The 22383-nt window shown below is 45.5% G+C and overlaps 7 protein-coding genes across 7 annotated transcripts; 2 read left to right on the forward strand and 5 right to left on the reverse strand.

Moving 5' to 3' along the window:
* Positions 1–525: 525 nt before the first annotated feature.
* Positions 526–1185, reverse strand: BDW43DRAFT_304009 (uncharacterized protein; the record flags this gene model as incomplete). Its single annotated transcript, XM_032045519.1, has 2 exons — positions 526–921; positions 982–1185. The coding sequence occupies 2 exons, from the start codon at positions 1183–1185 to the stop codon at positions 526–528; spliced, it is 600 nt and encodes a 199-aa protein (XP_031895125.1).
* A 585-nt stretch (positions 1186–1770) lies between these two features.
* Positions 1771–3772, reverse strand: BDW43DRAFT_304010 (major facilitator superfamily domain-containing protein; the record flags this gene model as incomplete). Its single annotated transcript, XM_032045520.1, has 10 exons — positions 1771–1853; positions 1916–1970; positions 2024–2097; position 2364; positions 2689–2806; positions 2843–2875; positions 2908–3068; positions 3107–3359; positions 3437–3559; positions 3621–3772. The coding sequence occupies 10 exons, from the start codon at positions 3770–3772 to the stop codon at positions 1771–1773; spliced, it is 1053 nt and encodes a 350-aa protein (XP_031895126.1).
* An 869-nt stretch (positions 3773–4641) lies between these two features.
* On the reverse strand, positions 4642–9648 carry BDW43DRAFT_316037 (CHAT domain-containing protein; the record flags this gene model as incomplete). The annotated part of the gene is made up of 1 exon (XM_032048185.1): positions 4642–9648. The coding sequence occupies one exon, from the start codon at positions 9646–9648 to the stop codon at positions 4642–4644; it is 5007 nt and encodes a 1668-aa protein (XP_031895127.1).
* A 922-nt stretch (positions 9649–10570) lies between these two features.
* Positions 10571–11461, forward strand: BDW43DRAFT_323017 (uncharacterized protein; the record flags this gene model as incomplete). The annotated part of the gene is made up of 1 exon (XM_032049667.1): positions 10571–11461. One exon carries the CDS (start codon positions 10571–10573, stop codon positions 11459–11461), a length of 891 nt encoding a protein of 296 aa, XP_031895128.1.
* An 85-nt stretch (positions 11462–11546) lies between these two features.
* Positions 11547–11940, forward strand: BDW43DRAFT_219632 (uncharacterized protein). Its single transcript, XM_032039385.1, has one exon. It carries the CDS (start codon positions 11628–11630, stop codon positions 11841–11843), a length of 216 nt encoding a protein of 71 aa, XP_031895129.1. The 5' UTR covers positions 11547–11627; the 3' UTR covers positions 11844–11940.
* A 1836-nt stretch (positions 11941–13776) lies between these two features.
* On the reverse strand, positions 13777–14134 carry BDW43DRAFT_291637 (uncharacterized protein). Its single transcript, XM_032043642.1, has one exon. The coding sequence runs from the start codon at positions 14007–14009 to the stop codon at positions 13791–13793; it is 219 nt and encodes a 72-aa protein (XP_031895130.1). The 5' UTR covers positions 14010–14134; the 3' UTR covers positions 13777–13790.
* Positions 14135–21272: 7138 nt separating this feature from the next.
* Positions 21273–22340, reverse strand: BDW43DRAFT_316039 (uncharacterized protein; the record flags this gene model as incomplete). The annotated part of the gene is made up of 2 exons (XM_032048186.1): positions 21273–21669; positions 21964–22340. 2 exons carry the CDS (start codon positions 22338–22340, stop codon positions 21273–21275), a joined length of 774 nt encoding a protein of 257 aa, XP_031895131.1.
* Between the last annotated feature and the right edge of the window lie 43 nt (positions 22341–22383).

Raw genomic sequence — 22383 nt, forward strand, 5'->3', positions numbered from 1 at the left:
CATGAAATTTCAGTTTTTTCCCTTTTGTCCCAAGGGTCTGCCGTACATAGCTGTTTTGTGGACTGCGGTAGCCACGTCCCACCCAATAGTGACCAGCCCTAAGGCGCTAACACCTGTCCCCCAATGCCTCAGCGTACCCTCAACTCGCACTGCTGTGTAAAAGGATGGTTGTCGGCCAAACCCCTTTCCGCATTGACCCACCCCCTTTAGATAGTGGGGCTTCATGGCCGATGTTTCTAGAGAGCTACCTGATTATTTGTCTCCTCCTTTGAGCGAGCGACAGCCTGATAGCACGCTATTCGTCCGCAAGGCACTGGTCATGGTATGCATAGTAACTAGCCACGAACATTCGTCTTATATGAGTGCGTACATTTGTGAGACCTGTCTTTGTAGAACAAAATGAATCCCTTGCAGCTCTTCAGCCGTAACTGACTGCGCAATGCAAAGCAAAAACGATACATATCTTCTCTTCCCCATTGAACGGAAAATGGCCGTTTCCATGGACGGCACTCGGTTGAGTAGTTGTCAAAAGTCAGCGTCCCGCACAAGTATTTCCACGTTCCACGCTACATAATCTACCAACACGTCTTGCATTTCGTGCATGTATTCATTTTCCTCAAATACAAACTTCAGCAATTTGACAATATCTCCAGTTAGTTCTTCAAAGAGGGTAAAGCTGACCAGCGAGCGAATAAGCTGATAGGGCGACAGGGCACAAAGCGAAAGCCAGTCCGTTGTGTAGGCAAAAAGATAAACTTCAGCATGGCTTAGAAAAACACCCGCATAATTATCTTCTGGATCAGTGTTCAGGACTTCTCCATCTTTATCCAAGGGCGCCTTGTCAAGGTTTTCCTTAATGAAATTACATATATCGGGTAGTTTTATGGGATGGAACATATTTCCTCGGTGGTTCAAAGGATCCTATTGTCTGGCAGATCCCCGAGACAGCGCCTGGTTGTCGCTGGATTGGTCGCCATTGACCCCGCACAGATTGGCAGTCGGCAATGGAACGGAGTAATCACCAGAATATACGAACTCACAACAACGGCCAAAGACAACCTCATCAACTTGCCCATTTATGGAAGGCTGAAATATCTCCTTTGCAAAAGATCCAGCTAATGCTGCGTGTATTGAGAACCGTCGTCGGTTTTCACCTATAACAAACTCAACGATCCCGGATTGCATGATCCTGGGGATATGTTAACTGTAAGGGCCACCTGCCCCGCTGGACGATGTTGGGACCTTATGATAACTAAGCGCCATTTTTGCAAGCAATAATGGACCTGGAAAGGTGCTGGGAGTTGAGGATGGTATTTCGATTGGAGGGAGATATGTCTGCTGTTCAAAGAGCTTGCTCTGGTGAAGATGTCGAGTGAGACGACTGACGCATATAGTATTATCTCTTTACATATGTATTACTTATACGTCCATCTAACCAAGTAATTTCCTTATAAATTTCTTATACCTGAATACTGCATGGTACTAGGTAACTATGGCTGTGGCTCCCACAGCGGTAAACCCACGACTACGGCATTTAGGTCCTAGCGGTCGAAGTGGTGATACTTTGCCCTCAGCGCTGAGGAATCTATAATAGGGTTACATTTGTCGGTAAAGACCCCCATGATTGTAACTGTTCAACAGGTGAGACGGTGATCATGGAGGTGTCACTTGGTATGATGATATTGTAAATCGAACTTCGTGTACTGTCCCGATTCAAAGGCGTCTGAAGCGGGTGCTATTATCCATGCATGATACGTTTTCTGTATCTAGTCATACAAAAAGGTACATTTGCACAGTAAAGAGAAGGAATGTTGCTCCTAGAATATATCTTATGACTCCATTTGCAGCGAGAGCTACTAGTTGGTCAGTAGGGCAGAACAGGTCACAGTGCAGCATTAAAATATTGATTTCTTACCTGAGGCTGCGGCTCTAGCTTTGTAGACATCAACGAGATACGTGATAGTAGACAGCTAAGGAGACCTGTTAGTGATGCGCACTAAGACCTTCATCCTTTGAGACTCACGAAAAGAGAAAATGCCCCTGATCCAAAAGGGACTCCTGAACAGACAACGGCAGACCAGCTAACGCGATCGTGGTCTTCCCAGGTACACCTAAAAATAGAAGATTAATTAGCTGAGCAAATGCAGGTTTCCTTTGTATCTCACCAAAATAGCACGACGGATAATAAAACGCTGCTTGATCATAGTGGACCTTTTTACCTAGTGGAAAGATCCTATGTATCGAATTGCTAATCCCAGGAGTAATCCTTTACAATACTTATATGAATAATCAAGCTATATCAAGATTTTATTAGACTAAGTCTAATAAATAATTATCTAAAAGCTAAATATTATAAATATAACTCTAAAGAATCTATCAGACTAATTAGAATTTAATACTAAAGTAAATACTAAATACTAATATCTTTACTAATCAAACTAGATCTAGATAATAGCTATTTTCTATTCAAGAATTACTTATATATTAATAAGTTAATCAGATTATATAATTAGTTACCTGAATCAGTAAATAAGAATCTAAAATGTAAATAAATATATAATTAAGCTATAAAGAAATTTAATTAATTAAAAAATTAAAAAGATCCTAATAAATTAACTCTTATCTCTATAATATAAAAATTTAATTTCTTAATTAAATTAGAGCTGCCTGCCATCGCTGAGTAGAGACGAAGGTCTCTGGAGCGGCAATACCACCACCAGCTTCTCGTGCGTTCGCATAGAGACTCTTATTGAAAACTCCAAACATGAAAGCAGCGAGGAGGTGTCCAACGATGACGCTGATATAGCTCAATCCAATATGCTGCCAGTCAAACCCCTAGTACGTGCTCAAGACATACGATGAACTGGCGAAATAGCTGAAGATCATCGCGTAGGGAAAGCAGTATACAGGGTCAACAAGAGAACAATGACCTCGGTGCGCAACATCTTTACAAGCATTCCAAGTCCAATAGTGACGAGCTGTCCCACCGTGGACTTCGCCTTCTTCGACATAGCTTTCTCGCAAGTATTCGCTTTCGCCAATATTTTCTCCTTCAAGGTTTCTCTCACCTGACAGACCCTAAACACACTGGCGCGCAGAGGATCACCATTACCCACTGTGTGAATCTCCACTCGCAATGGTGGTCCTGAAGGGCATAGGCGCCTGCAACAGAACCCACCGTGGGCCCTAGAAACATTCCCAGGATGGAAAATAGGGATGAGGGACTGCCTTCCTTCTCCAGATGCCAGATATCAGCTAGAGTTCCTGCACCAAGCGCTACTTGAGCGGACCCAAAGAATCCAGCCAACTCACGGCATATGAGGAGAGTTGCGAGGTTGCTTGCGGCCCTGGCGCCTGCACTGAAAGCTAGCAGAAGCGATGGGGGATAACATAGATCCAGCGGCGGCCGACAATCTCTGATAGTGGTGCGATCCACAGCGGCCCGAATGCTAAACCAAGCGTATACAGCGTAAGTGTGAGCATAGAGAGTGCCTGAGAGACGTCGAACTTCCTTGCGAGTATTTCTACCGCGGCGTCATTGACAGATGTTCCAAAGGTGCTGTATGAAGTCGTGGTTTAGTCCTCGTTCTGCTCTCTCATGATAACTGGGTTATACTTACATTACAAACGCCACGATGCATGGCACAACAGCGTGGAACAACTTCTTCCATACTGGCCAGTTTCGGGGATTTAGCTTTTCTCGGGGATTATTCCACTGTATCTGTTCAAGCTCTTGATCATGAAGAGAATGTTCAGAGATTGGAGCGTCCATTTTGGCCGGAGGGCATACCAGAAGTCGCAGGTTGAAAATTCCTGGACATGGATGACGCTTCTGGGGATCTACGGCTTTACCTTACATGGCGAAACGCATGGATTTTTGCGAACTCACAAGTAATTTATTAGTGTAATGGGTGAAGTGCATACCCAAAGAGGACAATGCTCAGCCCATCCTCTAAGTACTATTCGGATTCTCGGAGTCAGCTTTTGATGCCATATTGTCTGGTTCAGGACGCCTCCGATGGTTTGACCCGCCAGCACGCTCGGTCTGAACATTTCATGTTTATGTGATCGTCTGATCCGTGTGGCGCTGATGAGTGATCTCCCCGCTGCAGCGCTGCCATGTGCAGGCTTGGTATGGCCCACTGTTCTCGCGTTTCGCCCGCCACTGCTTGCTAACTGAGAAGAAGCACTGGAACTCCCACGCCCACTGCAATCGCCGTCGCTGCAGGGCTGGTTGATAACCTTCATTGATTCTTCACCAGTGTGCAACTTGACACCGTACACGGCAGCTTTATAGACCCGCTTTGCTTGCTGTAGTTCCATTCCCACAGGAGGTGATATTTTACTGCCTAGCCTCCTAAAATATAACTTAGGTTACCAGGTTACAGGTCAGCAGCCCTTAGGTTACCGAGGTTCGTCCCGATAGGGATGATTAGTAATCGGAAATGATTTCCAAGAGCAGGGCAGCGAAATTTGGCAGCTCATGCCACGAATTTCCTAGAACCAGGGTGCTAATTGTAGTAGTCTGTATCGTCAACTGGTTTAAATGCCCGCTGGATCCTGCCTATCTCATACCTCTAGTATAACCACTCACACAAAGGACGATCTGGCATTGGTTCGCAGGTGGGTTCTAAGACATCCCTACGCCCCGATATGTATAAATGGTGCCCAACCAATTACATTACCCGGTTTCTTCTGCCTTAGCTTCCTCGTCGCATGATGCAGAGCGAAAGCAACCACATCATGACTCACATCCGAGCCACTCTCCCTCAATTGCTGTATTAGGTTCCGATAAAAAGCTCCTGCGACCTCGGTTGCACACTGATTGTCGGCCTCCCACAGGGTTCCAATAACGTGCGGGAACCCAAGCAGTTGGAAGGCGCTCGCAATATGAATCACTTCGTTGGCCAAGTCGAGGGATGAGTTCTCTGCAGTGGAGCACGCAGACAAATAGGCAATCTGTGCAAGGCTATGTCGCACTCCCGCCAGTTCTCGAACAGTCAGACGCTCCGGAGCCTCGTTTGTGCTCTCGCCGAGGAACAAACTACCCTCTGACGGGTTCTCTGAATCCGAAATCCCATGACATGCGAAGTGAACTATCCTACAGCCGCCGAGCGCATCCAAGACTGCACTCTTAGGAGGCTCTATCAGAGTCGAAACGGCAATCGAACTCATAGTTTTGACGGTCTCCGTAACTAACTCCACCTCTTTCTCCGTCACCAGCGGCTCCAGACCGACCGTCCGCGGCATGGCAGTAATGAGCATCCTTGTATTTGGCTCCAGTAGATAACGCAGGTCTCGTTCGCGGGCATACTGCAGAGCCTTGAGGGTTGGGATATAACTGGAGATGACATAATCTGAGGTTGTCTTCTTTGAATCGCCTGCGGCGTGTATTGGCATGAGGCCGAAATATCCATTCGTTACCCACCAGATGTGCGGAAGAGGTTTTGAAGCCACTGGCGCAAGCAATTTCAATTTCTTCAAGACCGGACGCACAGCAACGTCCCACAGCCATTTAAGGACTCGCTGGAGCTCTTGCTGCCTCTCACGCTTAGTTGATGATAATCCCACTACTAACTTCTGCTCTCCTACAAACTTGTCCACATTGTCCCGTAGCTGTCGAAACTTGAGCTTCTTCAGAGGTAAATGTGTTATGCCGTCTGACTCTGTAATGAGCAGGGCGTCGCTGCGTATCTTAGTGGCATTATAGACCACAATAGGACCGCGTTTAGCCTGTTCGATAAGGTCCGCGGTAGTAGGAGGTAAGAGGAATCGTTCAAGCCCTTCTTCTTTTCTAATAGCGGACTCTAAGTCCTTCAATCTCCGTATGTCCTTGTACCGTTGGGAAATCATCATGGGCACATTGCTGCGGCTGGGCTTTTGCACACCTGCGGAGGTGTCACTGGGTTCTGGGGTTTCCTCTTCATCCAATGGCAACGAAGCTCGATCGCGGACCTCCATGTATTCTGAATATAACGAGGGTTTAGATTCCTTCAACTTGGAAATGTCGGCCTGGGAGTCTATAAGGAAACTGGCAATGATACCTCGACCGGCTTCGAGAATCTCAAGAGCTTCCGCAGCTGTCCCTTTTGTTTGAAGCGCAACCGATGCCGCGTCTCCCGAGATATTGCTAAGATCACTAAGGATACCTTGTTGGACACGTCGTGGAAGTGAGGTGAGAGAAAGACGTGGGAGCAGTTTAACAATGGCCTCCGACACAGATCGCGCCCCTTTCCAGTTCTTGTCCGTTATATTATCACGAAGAGCAAGTTGACCTGCGGCAATACGGTCGTGGACAACTCCATTTTTGAAATTCAACGCCTGCACATAAAGGCTTGTGGCACGTTTCCTGTCGTTAGGATTTTTGCTAATCCAGTATCTGTAGTCAAACTTGCTGGCTAAGCCCTTGATTATCTCCGCTAGTGCCGGATGACCTTCCGGCATAGTGTCAATTGCTCTTTGAGCAAGTCGGAGGGATTCGTCCATGTCAGACTTTCTTCCTGTAATTCCCCTATATGTAAATTCGAGGTGGTTTGCCAAGTTGTTTAAATGGTAGGCTTCTTTAACTGGGTCATCAGTCTTGATGTCTACGACTGCTTTTTGAATCCGAAGAGCTATCTTCAGGTCGGCACTGACCCGTTTTCGCTTAAATCTAGCATCGAGGCAGTTTGCCAGGTGGTTAAGGAAATCGCTTCTCTTCGGATGATGATCTGAGGTACTTCTGATAACCTCCCCGACTAGATGGATGGCCAAGTTCAGATCATCCATACGCTTTTGTCCTCGATATTTTAGCAAGATATAGTGAGAAAGGATGTCCTGACACTCGGTCTGTTGTTTAGTGTTCATACGAACAGCCTCGTCGGCAAGGCGAATTGCCTCCTCCAGATCAACGGCTGCACCTGTCACTTCCAATCGGTCACGTAGGCTGATGCTTAGGTCTATAAGCAATATTGCTCGGCGGCGATCGTCTATTGAAAGAGCATCTATTGCCTCCCTTTTAAGTCGGATGGCTGACTCCAAATCTTCCCTTGATCCTGTCCTTTCATACCTAGACGAGAAATTGCGCGCCAGGTAACCCAGGTATTTTATTCGACGCGGAGTGCCTTCAGGGATAATATCCAGGGCTTCTTGTCTGACTCCAATCTTGATATCCAGATAATCCTCTTTGGTTGCATCCCATATTGAATCAAGATGATCTACCATTCTCTTCAGAACTGTTGGCCGACCTGGGTGGTCCAGAGGAATGTTCTCCACCTCAGCCTTCATGAGTCGAACCGCTTCCTGCAAGTCGTCTGTGGTGTCGTACCTGTAAATGAGATGGTCTATCAGGTTATCGAGGTACTCTGCACGATCGTCGCGGGTAATCCCAGTCGCACGTATGGCTTCTTGCCACAGTTGAATTGCCTCATCCAGGTCGTTTGCCTCATCGTCGTCTGCGCCATCATCTTCCTCCCCACTTTCCTCTTCTTCTGGTCTCTCCTCTCCGTCTGCACTCTCCCGTTCGTCTCGGCTCTCTGCTGGATCTTCCGTTCTTTCTGACAGGGCGTCCGAATCATAATCTGAGTCATAACATGTGTCTTCCGTTTCCTCGTATCTGGCGGCGAGATAACTGGCTAGGCTATTGAGATACCTCGGCCGGTCAGGGTGATCTTCTGGGAGTACCTTAACAGAGTCTCGCATGAGCTGTATAGCCTCGTCTAAATCACTGATTTTGTCTGTGCTCTCTTCTGAATAGTCTGATCCTTTCTCGGTCTCACCCGAGTTCTCCAGTTCCATAGTCTCCTTGTCTGTATTGAGCGAATCATTTGACCCCTCGCAGTCTGAAGATTCCTTGCCAGAATAATCTGAGCTACTGGTCACCGTGACAGAATCTATACTTGAATCTATTGCCTCGTATCTCTGGGCAAGGAGACTGGCAAGAGAGCTCAAGTGTTCCGGCTTGTCATCGTGGTTGTCTGCAGCAAGATCTATGATCTCTCGCATAATCTCGATAGATTTTTCTAAATCATCAATATCTTTAACAACTTTATATCTTGAGGCAAGAGCGTTGGCTAGTGAGTTGAGATATGTCAATCGCTTCCGATCATCATCCAGCATATTGTTGACAGTTGCTTGCGCGAGTTCAATCCTTCGGTCCAGCTCATCAGTTGCTTCTTGGTTGGATGATTTGTCAACCTGATTCTGTAGATAACCTACCTGGCGAGACTTTTTATTCAGAGAAGCCTCCATATCGCCTTCATTGTGATCAATAGCTCCTTTGTTGACACCGGATGTTTTGTCTATAGTTGACCCGTCCGACTGCGGAGCAAATTGTGACCTCTCGTTTTTGTCACCAAGTGGCGCCTTGTCCAGATATTCAAGCAGAGCTGCTTTTAACCCGGCCTTTTGATGTGTCTTCTCAAACCTCGAGACCAGCATGTGAGATAAACCGTCTTGGAACTTCATATATCGGTTGAGTTCTGGTCTCGGGAACATAGCAGTCCCTTTCAGCGCCTCGCGCCCAAGCCGAATAGCCTCTTCCATATCGGCTGTGTTATCTCTGGCCCTCCATCTACATGCAAGGTTCTCAGATAAGTTGTATAGGTATTGTGGTCGCGTGTGGTAGTCGTCGGGTATGATTTTTAGGACCTCCCATCCCAGATCAATGGCCTTGTCTAGGTCATCAATGGAGCGTGTTCTAACGTATCTCACGTATAGATGATCAGCCAAATCGTCAAGGTACTTCGCTCGGTCAAGGTCTGCTTTTGGCGTTAGGTCCACGGCGACCTGTGCCACCTTGATAGCCTTGTTCAGATAGTCCATCGCAGCTGATGTCTTGGGCGAATGTTCTGATTCTTCGGACGCACTATCTGTGTCGTCCGCTGCGATTGTTGCGTCAAACATACGCCCAAGGTGACCCGCTAGACTGTTTAGATATTTTGCCTGGTCCCTGAGGCCTTCTGTAATTCCTACCGCCTCCCGCCCCAGCTCAATAGCCTTTTCCAGGTCTTCTAATGTCTCTATAGCGTCATGTCGGCAGGCATGGTGATTTGCAAGGTTGTCGAGGTACTCAGCACGAGTGAGACCTTTGTCTGGGGTGGCACTAAGTGCCTTTTGTGCAAGCTCAATAGCCTCCTCGATATCAGCATCTATGTTGATTGGCTCGCCTGCATTGGACGTGGTGCTCTGCGTGTCGGACTCCTCTGTGGTGTCACTATCATCATCCAAATCATCACGCGAATCGTATGCTTTGAACCTCCTCGCGAGATACTCAGACAGTCTGCTAACGTCCCTCATTCGATCAGGATGGTCGACGTTCACGGCTTCTCGCATCAACTCAATGGCCCTGTCCACATCATACATTTTCCTTCTGTCATCAAACCGAGCCGCATGATAAATGGCAAGGTCTCTGAGATACTCCTGTCGATCTGGACTATCCTCTGCGATGAGACCAAGAGCTTCCTCTGCCATCTCAATAGCTTCGTCCGCAGCAATTTTCGCGTTGTCTAACCTCTCCGAGATGGGGCCGGTATTCACAGCGTCATGCTTGTCGTTGAGGAGCTGGGCGAGCCTGCTTAACTTCTTTGGTCGACCACTATCGTCCTTTGGGACGCCATCCAAGGCATCTCGAGCAAGCTGGATGGCCTTATCCAGATCCGCTGTTCTCATTGTGTTTTCCTGAAACACCAGTTTCCTTGACTAAATGTGTCAAAGGTATGCCGCCTCCGTTAGCCTGTATCAGAAAATGTTTATACAGAAAGTGAGGAAATAAGCGAGGGCTGAACAAAACTGTGGTCAGCTATTCTGCAGAGGAAACGGAGCTTTTTCCAGCCGTGCCAAGTACGCCACAGAGACCTGAGAATCCATCGAGGACCGAGAAAGGCCACATGCTGCCTTCTGCTTGAAGGGACCGTATTATGTGAGACAATCAGCTGGGCGCTCCGTCCGAATCCTGGCTAGCAGGCGTATTGGGAGAGGTCGACCCTCTCTTCTGGTTCGTATGCTCTCAATAATTTGGGAATAATGAGCCAATGCTAGGAAACTATCTCTAGCTTCGCAAGGCTCTACGGCTCAGCTCAGTGGGGCCTGTAAGGATATGCAGACCAGTTGTTGTGTTTCATCATGTTCGGAAATCTGAGTGTTCAGCCAGCCAGACATAATCCTGTGTTGAATGGAGAACTCTTCTTTTGATTCCCCCCTCACTTCCATCCTTGTCACCTCGGATCCGACCTGGAGTAAACACATTTGTTATCACTCCCTAGAAGGAACCACGCTAATGCCGAGTAAGAGGGCACCAATGCAGATTCCAGTTTGCTTGCTTTTTCTGGACCGCACTGCAGCCGCCAGTCACGGAATATCACCACTTGATTGGATAACAGTTCACTCGTGGCGCGGTTCAGACTCTAGTGAGCGACGTGTTTCCATATCATTGAAGCATGAAATCTGTCATTTGTGGCTTCGCATAATTTTAGCGCCCGGACTCGCCGATGGAGCTGATTAGCAGCGTCATGATATCGCAGCTTATATTGATAGGACATCCAGGAGAACAGACAAAGGGATCACTCGATAGCAATTACTTTGACTGATCGAGATGCGAGACCAGTACATTTTCAGGGCTCCCTTTCTATCCAGCCAGGAAATAAAACTAGGAAATTTGATTCCCAACATCAAAGACCCTGAGTTAGACGCCCAGGAATGTCCTTGGCCCCTGGCCCTGAACGAAGATTTCACCATTAAGCCGATTGCCAACTTCCACTCTTTCTTTAGGTCCGAGAAGGACGTGCGCCTCGCTGGATTTCTCACTAGTCTTCTCAAGGCTTCCGGCCAGCACCAATCCGCAAACAGTGACGAGTTTGCATCAACCTGGGGCAACATTCACACCTTGAAACAGCCCAACCTGTTCTTCAAGTCTCTGTGTAAAGACCAGGGTGTCAGGCAATGGCTCCAGGAGCAGATTGAAGATGGCATGGATGTCCACCTGGTCGTGGGCTTCGTCACGTTCTTGGACGCAAGGAGCGCGGGTAGTTCTGGGTCGAAGGACGCGTTTCAAGGCCAGGGCGTTATCCCTGTGACACAGACTTTAAGCAGTGGCTTCCCCAGTGATGCTTTGGATGTCAAACTCCGGGGCGGCTACCAAGCTAACTCGCTCGGTGGGCGGAGCTATTGCGCTCCCGGCGAGCAGATATTCGCACTGCGAGTCAAAAAGCTGGCCTTTAAGTTTTACCGATCCAAGAACGTGGCCAACGCAAAGTTGGAGAAGGATACATCATGGGAGATGGTGTCATACAACCGAGCGGCGACAGGCAATGAGTCGGAATGGGTTGTAGCGTACCTCGAGGGCGAAAGTACTGATGAAGCAGTGGATGACTCTGGCGACATGTTGCAATTGGATGACGATGTTGAAATAATTTTTCTGGATGATGACGGTGAGAGCGATGGTGACGGCGAGGAGGAGGAGGATGATGATGATGATGATGTATAGAACCGTTAACACCATTTCAGACAGTGTTTACATCTCATTTGTTATACTGGTCTTCGACGAATTATATATATTCTTCCGCTCTAACTAATAGGGCTTTGGAGCTTCGCCCCCTTTTGCCTTCTCTTTTTTCCCATACCGAATTCCGATAATGTCGCACAAATACTAAATGAGAGGTAATCCCTGGTGCATTAAGTGCACTAATGGATCTCACAAAATCATCCTCCCAGATGATAAGCGGAGGTCCCGGACAGTGATATTCTTCACCAAAGGAGGCGGTCTCCCCGGGTACAGCACTCTCATCCTCCTCGTGCCGGAATACGATTGGGTATCACGATTCTCACTGCCGGAGAGGAGACATACCTTGATGTATTACCGGAAGTGACCACCGTTCCACTGATTCGTGCGACTGATGAGCTTGCTGCAGGGCAGGTGAAGGAAACATATGTGGGGAGATATACTTTTCCTTCTACCAAGGAGCGAATAGTCAACTCCTCACTAACAGTAAATTACACACCAACACATGGCCTCGAGATCAGCGAGTGGGTTTCAAGTTCTACAGATGTGCCGATCATCATATTCCGGCACTTCCAATCCCAGAAGAACACAAAATTCCACGCTCAGTTGATCCCATCCGGTCTCTATAGAGATGAGGAGAAGCAAGTAGGAGAGGTATGGAGGATTACAATTGTGACGGATAGGGAGGCGCCCCCGGAACCAGTGCTACGGCGATGGAGCCAACACAAGAATAAGGCTGGCTTATGGCCTAGTTTACCACAGTGTGGGAAGAATTCTGTATCACTGATGAAGATAATATAATGTATGCGGGGACACCCTTGAGCGAGGTCGTCTTTTGGGACAGGCATGAGAAGACTGGCATGTCCTTGCTATAGACCCTTGTCTAATGCACTTATCGAACGCGGAATCAATCGGCGGAACCGGCGACGCAACAATCGGTGGACGAAGATGACCACCTCAAGTATTTGAGGACTGAGCTGATCACTGAGCGCTCACCCGCCCCACTGAGCACTAGTACTGATACGGAAGATACTAGAGAATATCCACATTCCAACCATTCAGAGCCAATGATCAGTAGCAAGGAAATATTTAAACTCTATCCCGTGTCATCCCTTATTGTCTATTAGTGATACTGTATATATTTCTAAATCACCTATAGAGTACCCGATTATTTGAAAGCTGGACAGATTACCTGTGATTTTTATAAATATACCAGTATGGTATATGGCCAAGTAAAATTATACACCATTTGAAAAGCAGTGTCCGCGGGAAGAAACATGCGGAGGCTGTCCGGATCCAGGGAAGCATTCAGTAGTGGGAGAATACTGGCCCAGCATGCGGAGGGCCACTGAGATCCCCTACCAGATCAATCAGCCATTGCCCGGCTTGTCCATCTATCCCGGTGGGTATGCTACCGTGATTAACCCCAATATTAACCATCACTTCAAGGTTGAAGTGGCCTCCTGTGTCGGGACCTAGGTCGAACCCTGTCCGAGGCGCCAAGTCTACTTTATATACTGTTGTTCTGATCCTACATCACAAAATTCCACCTTATATGATAGAATTCTCTCATTCTTCCTCTCTTCCTCCGCATTTGATGTTTCCTTAGATCGCCATGTTAGATACCAATGTGAAAAGAATCATTATATAACATTAAATGTCATTCATTCTTTATAATAGAGTAGTTACCCGTACATGTCAAGCTTTTTGTTAAGCGGTGACCCCAGTCAGCTAATCTCTCCTATCAATACATATCAGTGCGTTGAGTATACAGGTCAGGTGCCGCTTCAGAGAAGCCGGAAGCCGGCCCCACCGGTCTTGGCAGTAGGGGCGCGGCACGTCAGCTTTTAAATACCGTACCAGTTACCGCGAAATTCAGTTTTGTCTTCCATAAATATTTCGTTGAAAATATCAATATACCCAAGTATATCTCAATCAATTACTAACCAATTATATTAGCTATATTTGAGATGGACCTGGAAAATATTTTATTTAGCTTTAATAATACTGCTTCAAATATTGGTAATATTAATATTCAAGAGATAAGAGGTGACGGCCTCGCCGCGAGTATTTGGATTTGGGTTAACTCTGCTGCTCTTTTGGTATGACCAGAGATATATAATAGCGGATACATAGCTCCGTACAGCGCTCATTCCTAGGGTGCAGATAATCGGCTCCCCTTCTTCAGTCATATGCGGCTTTTTATAGCGACAGGACCGGTCTTCACGGCAGAGCACTTCCTCTTTAAGAAACCAGACAAGCTTATGTTCAGTGAATAGCTCACCGTCTGGAAATCCGATTCATTTGGTCCACTCTATCCATTCTTTCTGCTTTGGATTATAGCTTTCGAAGTGTTCTCAGGGCGGTTAATTCGAGATAGATTTAACACCTCTTCGCCGGACAAGACGAGCTGCCTTGCTATAGTCACATGACGCTCTGTTACAGAGGCCATGTGCGAAGACACAGACCTACCAGAGGCAGCAAGACCACGACATGGGTGAGCCGAAGAAGGATGCTGTCGTTTTCGAGCCATATTAATTAGTTATATTAACACGGACAAAGTAAATAGAGAAATCACCACCTACTGGCAAGACAAGTACACGTCCCTAAATGACCTACCAACCGAGATCCTGACATTTATCTTTCAGCTCATTCTCCCTCAGCAATTATCTCTACCTGCCTCATTTCCAACGCCTTCGTGAAGCTTACCTTCCCTTCCTTTGCTTCTTGTTAAAGGCGCCTGCAAACCAAAGAAAACTTGGAAAACTTTCCAATCGCCTGTGAACGTGATCAGGGGTGATCATACCTCTTGTCGACAGATTAAACGTAGAATATGAGGACCTGTGAAATCGACACCGAAAATAACCGCTACTGAGATCATAAACGGACTGTAATTTCCCTGTAAGGTCAAGTTAGATACAGTTTGAGGGTCCTTTCGTTTAGCAGAGCTATCGTCCCCGTGGGAGGACGTACGATTAACTCCATTGGCAGTCCAGCGCCGGTAGTTATAATGGCCAATATCTCCCTCAAACCTAGCATCTCGACCTATCTCATTGAGCACTTGTCGACTTGAGTCATACGTCATCGGCAGTGACTTATGGATCTCGTAGCCGTCCAGAGTGCGCTCAATTCGTTGAAGGAGAGAGGTATCAAGGATCCCTTGCTTCCACCGGAGGGGAAGATCCTGTCGGCACTTTGGAACTCGAAGCCACCATATCAGCTCTGTAGTCAAATCATTAAGAAAAGCCCATCGCGGAAGCTAGTTAGATAATTTGGTTGATTGGGCAATAAGCTATTTGATAATCACTATGCATGAAGAATTTTGTTCTGAGGAAAAGAGTTAGACTCAGTAACTAGCTGTCTATGGATTCGCTTACCTGTCAGTGCCTTCTGGCCGGCCTTTGAAATTGCGAAACTCAATAATGGCACAAAGGACATCATGCTTGCTATCTGGGTCTTTAAGAATAAAGAGCTCAATATCGCGGTAGCAGGCTAAGTCTGGAAAATTGCCGGCCGAAGTGTGTTGGGAAGGTTACTCTGAGAAGTCTGCTCGCGTTTATGTTTGCCCAGGGATGGCTTATGGCCAGTTTAGGAAGATTTCCAAGGAAGCAGTACACCCGGTCGCGTTCCAGTGATGGCAGACCAGAGTTATACTATGGCATATCAAATAATCATGCTTCCGTGACGGAAAAATCTCAAATATATCCAGTGATAGCGATATAAATGCAGAAGACATCCATGTCAAGGGTGTCCTTCTTCTTTATATGCCTGGGGATCTTTCGCTCAGCGGGGAATACTTGATTCAGAAACTACCGCTGATCTTAATAGTTGAGCAGTTAGGGCCAAGAACGGCTAATATACTCATCATATCTGTTTATAAACATTGCTATTCTGATGGTGCCATGCAAATAGACTAATATATTGGTAAAGTCGTTGTTAGTACTTATTATATAACTAAAAAAGCTTCTCTTATTAGATCCTGTATATCCAATTAAAGAAATTTATGTAGATTGTTTGGTCCTCCAGAAGTAAATACTCCACTTAGTCCTCTTTTGAATGGATGCAAAATCTGTCGGCAGTACATTAAGGATATATGATCCCTACAGTAGTTTGAGAAAACATGTATATACCTTCACCAGTATCTTTGGACCCCTGCAAGACCTTCCAATGTCTTGGGTTTGAAGTTCAGGGGCAGCAATCCAAGGCTGCGGAAATACTCTATCCTAGCTCAAGTTTCTTCACAGATGATCGGGTCAGTCCAGTATTGATGCTTATTAGGATCTACAGGAGGGAGAGGAGGCGGTGAAATCAAGATAAACTGATCTAAATATAAGGGAAAGGTGATTTTTTTCTGAAATGATTCAAGCAGCAATCGACTTGCAGATTGATGTGGAAGGTGCCAATATGAGAGGGAGGCGCGAGAGTGCGAGGGGGAAAAGGATGGTGTGAGGATGGGCGGCATTTTATACAGCATATGGGCAATCCGGTTGAACTCGAGGGAGCTGGATCTGGCTGCAGAGGAGGCTATTGTCTGCGTCGCTTCTGGTCGTGAGTTAAATGGAGCGAATGCTCGCTGAGGTTTGTCACCTCAGGACAGTGACTAAACAATGTCTGGCGGGTGCAGGATAGTGGTTTGTAGCACGTACTCGAGTGCTAAAGCGTCGGTTCGCTGAGGGAACTTCACAAGTCAGGAGCGGCAGAGAGAGCTAGCCAGTCCGGCAACGCGGTTTTCAAGAGGTATTACCAGTCACAATTTATCAGCCGCGATCTCCAGCATGTTGTGCTTCTCCGACCCTTTCAGGAAGGTCTTCTTCGGGTTGCTAGAAGCATGCTCAGGAAGAGGGATTCCCTTGCCCTGTCAGATCTTACTGACCAGCAGAAACATGCTATTTGCCGAGACTCCAGAATCCTGGAGCTTAGACAAGAGCAGAGGGAGCTAAAGGAGGAGATGTGATTGCTAGCTGGTACAGTAATAAAAGCTTGGGAGTCATTCTCTTATCTGTATAAAAGACATGAAGCAGTTAAAAAACAGCTCTCTTAGCTAAGGAAGAACCTGGTAAAGGATGCCCGCGAGACAGCTAGAAAGGAATATTTTCACAATAAGCTGGTGCTTAAAGTTGACAGACAGATTAAATAACTGCTTAGCCAGTCTAATACTGAAAATTGTGAAGATAATGACTCTGACAATAGAAGACTGGGATATTCCAATTCCAAAATATATCTTTTCCTGAGCGAGCACAACTTGTGGAGAATTCCTATAGCCCTAAAGCAGAGTGCTTCAATGCGGATAAGCTACTTGCACAACGTATCCAGGTTACCAAGGACATGGTTGCGCTCTCGAAGCTGTGCGAACCAAGCCAGCAATGCAACCGAATCAACTGGGCTATGAGTGATGACACTGAGGCCGATGAACTTGAACGTGAATAGTCAGAAGAATCACAAATCTGGCTTTGTGTATTATTTTTATATAGTATATTTGCTGGTATCTACTCTTGTAATATAGCTGGTCTTGTACCTGCTAAATGTACCTGGTATACTTTAAGTCAGTCCCTACTTAGCAGTGTAAGTATCTGTTATATGATTCACAAGCCTGGTCTATACACTTAATCTTAGAACCACTAATCATGAGTCTATATACAGTAAAGAGAGAAATAGCTAAGATTCAAATGGCTGTGTGTGGTACCAGTAAATATCCTGGAGTGTCAGTTGGTTAATTTCTCCTTATCATATACTAGGGCGTAGAAATATGCTATACGAGAACAGCAACTCATAATATAATTGACATAGAAGGAAAAAGAAGAATATAGTAGTCCTTAGATATAGGATTTTATATTAAGTCTGATTAAGCTATATCTATTATTTCTTCTTCTGTCTTCTAGTTATCAAGTACTTGTTGGGGTCTAAAAACTATATTTAGGCATTCTTTATATACTTAATATATCCATGTTCCATAGTAACAAACCTATATAAGTAATTTATGATATATAATCTACAAGTGCTGTCTCAAAATATGGCTTCTACTAAGTCTATACTAATCTCTGCCACTTTCTATCTTTTCTCTCTATATCCTTCAGTATTCCTTCTATTTTACCTACTCTTATATCGCGAGGTTGACCTCTCTATTCTTAAGAGTGATATCCAAGCAGTCTAGATATAAGTAGTAGCAATTAGCTCTACTGCTTTTATCTAATTTCTGCTGAAGATCCTATACTAGATAATGTGAAAAAGGCTGAATAGCATAGCGTGTGGTAAAGTCCTTGGGTCACGTGATATGGTGATCTTCCAGTCAAGCGTTATAAACAGTATAAATCCCGGACTAACAATCAGGGTGTTGTCCTGGAAACTACCTTACTGACTCTAAACAAAGCATACGAAGGGGGGCTTAATTTCTATATTTAACAGATTACCTCACACCAGGGCATCCAAGACAACAAACAGGCTATCGAAGGCAGTAAAAGAGGTAACAGGTTGGTGACAGGCCTACGGGCACCTGTGGCAGGCTGATAGAGATAGTGACCAACAAGACAGCGCTGAGACCAGGATACCTGAGAAGCCTCAGCCCGGGCATCAAGAGAAGGACAAATGAGGTTGGTTGATAGGTTGGACAGGAGTCAGCCAGCCAAGGATTTTATGGAAGAGGTTTCCAGGATCTCTAAGGCTTCTGAGAATATCAGACTATAAGTGATGAAACCTCTACTTTAATCCAAGATAGCAAAAGACAGAACCCCTATCGCGCTCTGTATATCTCTGCGGGGTAAGAACTACTGCAGGATCCCGGACTGGTATACAGATGAGGTGGATTAGCCAAACCAGGCTGTGTGGTGAAGTAGGGTCTAGACAATAATTTCCGTGGAGATACTTGAGAGGGATATGGCTAAAGATAGCTTACAAACAAGGCTATAGGGGCCATATGATTAGAAGAGAAATCAATTCATTTTAATCTACCAGGGATGGTACATTAGCCTAAGAAAGCTTACATTGTTATAAGTGTTAGCGCAACAATGGTTTACTATATCTCTCTAATAAAGCAGTATGAGTAGTTACTGGAGTAGACTGTTATTATTCCCACTGTTAGGTAATATTTAATGTCTATTTCTATATAGTAAAAGAGTCTACATGATCAGACATGGTTACCCTTCTTTATGAACTGGATGGATTAATAATAGGTCTACCATAGTAACACATAATACTACCTTAGAGAGGGTGTCCTAGCCATCAAAATTTTGAAGTGAACAGGGACTGAAACTCAAATATGTATTTACTAAACTATGCCAGTATAGAATATGATGATATTTTGTATATATATCTATGTTAGGGTGAATAGAGAGAGAAATAACCGTTTTAACTACTAACAAAAATAGGTAATCTCTATTAGCAAAAACCAAAGCGTATAGATAGGGCTGAGTTTCCCCCTATGATTTAAACATATCACCTTCATTTTCACCTCGGCTCCTGGCCTAGACCAATTATAGTTAATATTTGACTGGTGACCTAAGTAGTAGCTATCAAGTTAGCTAAATTTTGTGTAGGTCTTAAGAAAGCATCTGCCCGTGGTTTTGCCACCAGCCAGGACCTTGCTTGCGAATATAAAAACAACTCTGATCAACTATCTAGTTTAATTTAACAAAGTCTAATTTTGTCTAAATATTATTATGGTAAACCTTTTCTAAAAGCTTTTTCTTTTTCTTTTTGGAGACTCCTAAATTCTATTCTAACCAATATCAATGTCACTGTTACTGTCTTATTATTTACACTCCATAAATACAGTTCTGACAATAAATTCTATATTATTCTTAAGGTAACTCTTTTTTAAATCCTGAATATATCTGATAAGCTGCTTACTATTCTTTTATTTGGCATGTTCCTAGACTCTAGCGGTATAGCCCTTTATGATAAAAGCTTTAACTTTATCAATATTGATATAGGTACTCCTGCAAAGTATCTAAACCTGACTAAATATTATAGCTTTAATAGAGTGGCTAGTATCCCTATCAAACCCCAGTTTAAGTGATATTTTGTTATCCTTCAGCCTAGTGTACCTTACCAAGTAATGTTTATCTTTATACCCTGTTCTAGGAACTAGTTATACAGTAAAGATAATTCTGAGCAGCTTAGAGCTGCGTGAGGAGCTACTTATAACTAATGAGAATAAGGCCATAGTTGCAGCAGGCTTTTCTTGTGACATATATTTAGAAGTGGGATTGATATATTATGTTAAGTTCAGGAATAAGCAGAATCTAATACTCCTGGTATCAATATAGACTAAGAGAGCAGGTCCTAGAGGGACAGGGTGCTAGAGATAGTCTTGTAAAACAACAGTGAGAGCTCGTAGGGGACAGTGAGATGCAGTCAATCCCCCTCATGATGCAGGGTTCCGCTAGCTTCACTGTCAAATTTTAAGAACTTACAGGATTTAAGATAGGCAAGCTTGTTTTCAGACCTCTAGATGGGACAGTTGACCGGCAATGACACTGATGTGCACATAACCCATTAGAATAAAAGAGGGCACCTAACATGATCATAGTATATCAACCATAAAGAGCTTCAATGGAGCCCTGCCGGAATACCGATAGGGCAGCGCACCTTCCGAGCTCTGCATTTAAAAATGGGACTTCTCTGAAGTCTAGCGACATGTTACTGGCAGAAATGACTCCCATCCAATGAAAGACGGTCAGCGATATGATCACCATGGTCTAGGGTAACCATAGAAGAACTATTACAAGGAGCACCCACCCCATCGCTGAATACAACGCATCCTAATCAACAGTCTGATCGAGTTTGCGACCGCAGCGCCAATGTAACCACCGAGTACTATTGTCAGGGAAACCATATACGCACGCTGCTTCACTTATCAGTGATATTGCCTTTAAGAGGACGTAGTGTACCATAAGGTACCTTTCTGCCGACCAACTCGCTAGTGAGACTCCATGGCATTGGGAAGATACCCGACAGCAGGATGAATAAAGAAAGGGTCAATGAGATGTGCCAATCCTGAGTACGGAGTGAAGATTTGATTGCGTCAATGGCAGCTGATTCTTTATTGTCAACCAGTCATGGTGAGCGTGTATAGCGATCACTATACCTCACTATACAAGGCCGCATGGTATACATACGATTGTAGATATTCGGCGCAAACCAAACGACCAATGAGCTGTTTGCCACTTGTCGCTAGGGTTATCCACTTTAGGAAAGTCAGCATTGATAATAGAATGTCATTAGAACCCGGATGAAGGAGAGGCCCCAGAATACACACCTTTCGCATAGGCGACCATTTCCTGGGATCATCCTGGAGTTCGATCGTCTCATGGACAGTGCCCACGTATCCATTTTCTTTGCAATAGCCTTGGGCTTCGGGTTGCTCCTCGATAGAAGATTCCTAAGGACCATGGGTTGGCCGAACATTATGTGAAGGGCTTTCATCGCGATTGGCCATTGCGACCAAGGGGTGACCAGGTGCGACTGGTTGTAATTGCCGGGGGAACAAGGTTGTTCAGCTGAATAGTCTTCGTGAACAGGCACGAGGGGGAAGCTTCCATACACCGAAACTCAGTACACCTTGGGTGAAATTAGTTTGTGGCACTTTGCGAGCACGCGGAATGGAGAGAAATTCGCGTCAAGTTACCATAGGGTGAGTCACTGACATGCCGATCGCTTGATACAGTATCTCTGTACTTACGGCATATAGGCGGGCTTTTCGATACACGAGTTATACCATTTGAAAAAGAAACAAAACAAGAGGAAGAAATATGCTACTTCCAATTTTAAATTTACAACCCGAAATGTACTCTGTAAGCGCTTACTGAAAATCTTCGTAGATTAGGGTTACGTGCCAAGCACTTGAAATCACGTCAGATCGATAGTATCTCTGCGACCCGTAGGCCGTGGAAGGATCCGATTGGCGCCGACTGCGGGATCCCCGCAGGTAGGGCGGAAGAGAAGCCTTGTCAGGCTGAGCCAAGACATCTAGCCTATTTTTACCCCAAGTGTTGTTGGTTACTGCGAAGTAAGCACTAATGTTTCCAATGTGGCGGGTAATGACTTCCCGATCTATATAATAGGCCTTCTTCCGCTCCATGGCAATGACCTCCTTGGGATGCGGATTCAACCGCAATGCCTTTTGCACAATCACTATGCCGGTCACTGTGATCACCCGGGACAACACGGGGAGATGTGTTTCGGGTACCTGCCACCCGCTGGGTCTAGGTTAGGGCTGGGTTACAACAACCAGGTAAACTGGTAGGTTGTGCCACTCTAATAGTTACCTAGACATTATATAATGGTATCTATCTAGCACAATAGTATATGTATCTCTAGACCTGTGTCTAATCTCTTCATCATCTATCATTATTTCTTCTACCTATACAACAGCCTTACGATTGTTAGTGTAGTCTCTGTGGATGGATCAGATACGGATTCTGCCACCAGTCTTATATATCTCATCCCATTTCTGCGCAAGGTGTTTGGGGCCCAGCTCCTCCTGGAGATACTCACAAGCGGCCTGGTTGGCTTTTTTGATAGTAGTCTTGGTTGCAACCAGAGCTGGATAGCACTCCGCCACTAGGGATTCAACAGTGTAATTTTCACACATCTCCGCCTTTACCTCATACCGTTTTACATGAATGACACAAGCAGATTCTCCGTGGCGGAGTTTAACCATATTAGACTTGGGACCGATGGGTCGGACAGTCAGCCATTGGACTAGAATTGATTGAATGTACCAGATACATGCTCGCCATGCAGGAGACATGGCTTCCTGAAGCTCCTCAAAAATGTCAACTGGAGGGCGTTTCTCATCACGATCAAGCCAGTCAAGGGGCACTTCATCCAGTGCCTCAACAACCTGCCCTTTTTGGGCCGGGCTCATTCCGTGGCGTGATGCGTCGCCAGGCCATCGAGAAAAGGCATAT

This window comes from Aspergillus alliaceus (assembly GCF_009176365.1).
Source record: "Aspergillus alliaceus strain CBS 536.65 unplaced genomic scaffold BDW43scaffold_67, whole genome shotgun sequence".
NCBI classification, from domain to species: domain Eukaryota; kingdom Fungi; phylum Ascomycota; class Eurotiomycetes; order Eurotiales; family Aspergillaceae; genus Aspergillus; species Aspergillus alliaceus.

What these genes read in the sequence shown, in the direction of transcription:
- BDW43DRAFT_219632 (XM_032039385.1), top strand. Translation starts at nt 11,628, where the DNA reads ATGAGAGGTAATCCCTGGTGCATTAAGTGCACTAATGGATCTCACAAA.
- BDW43DRAFT_291637 (XM_032043642.1), bottom strand. Translation starts at nt 14,009, where the DNA reads ATGGCTCGAAAACGACAGCATCCTTCTTCGGCTCACCCATGTCGTGGT.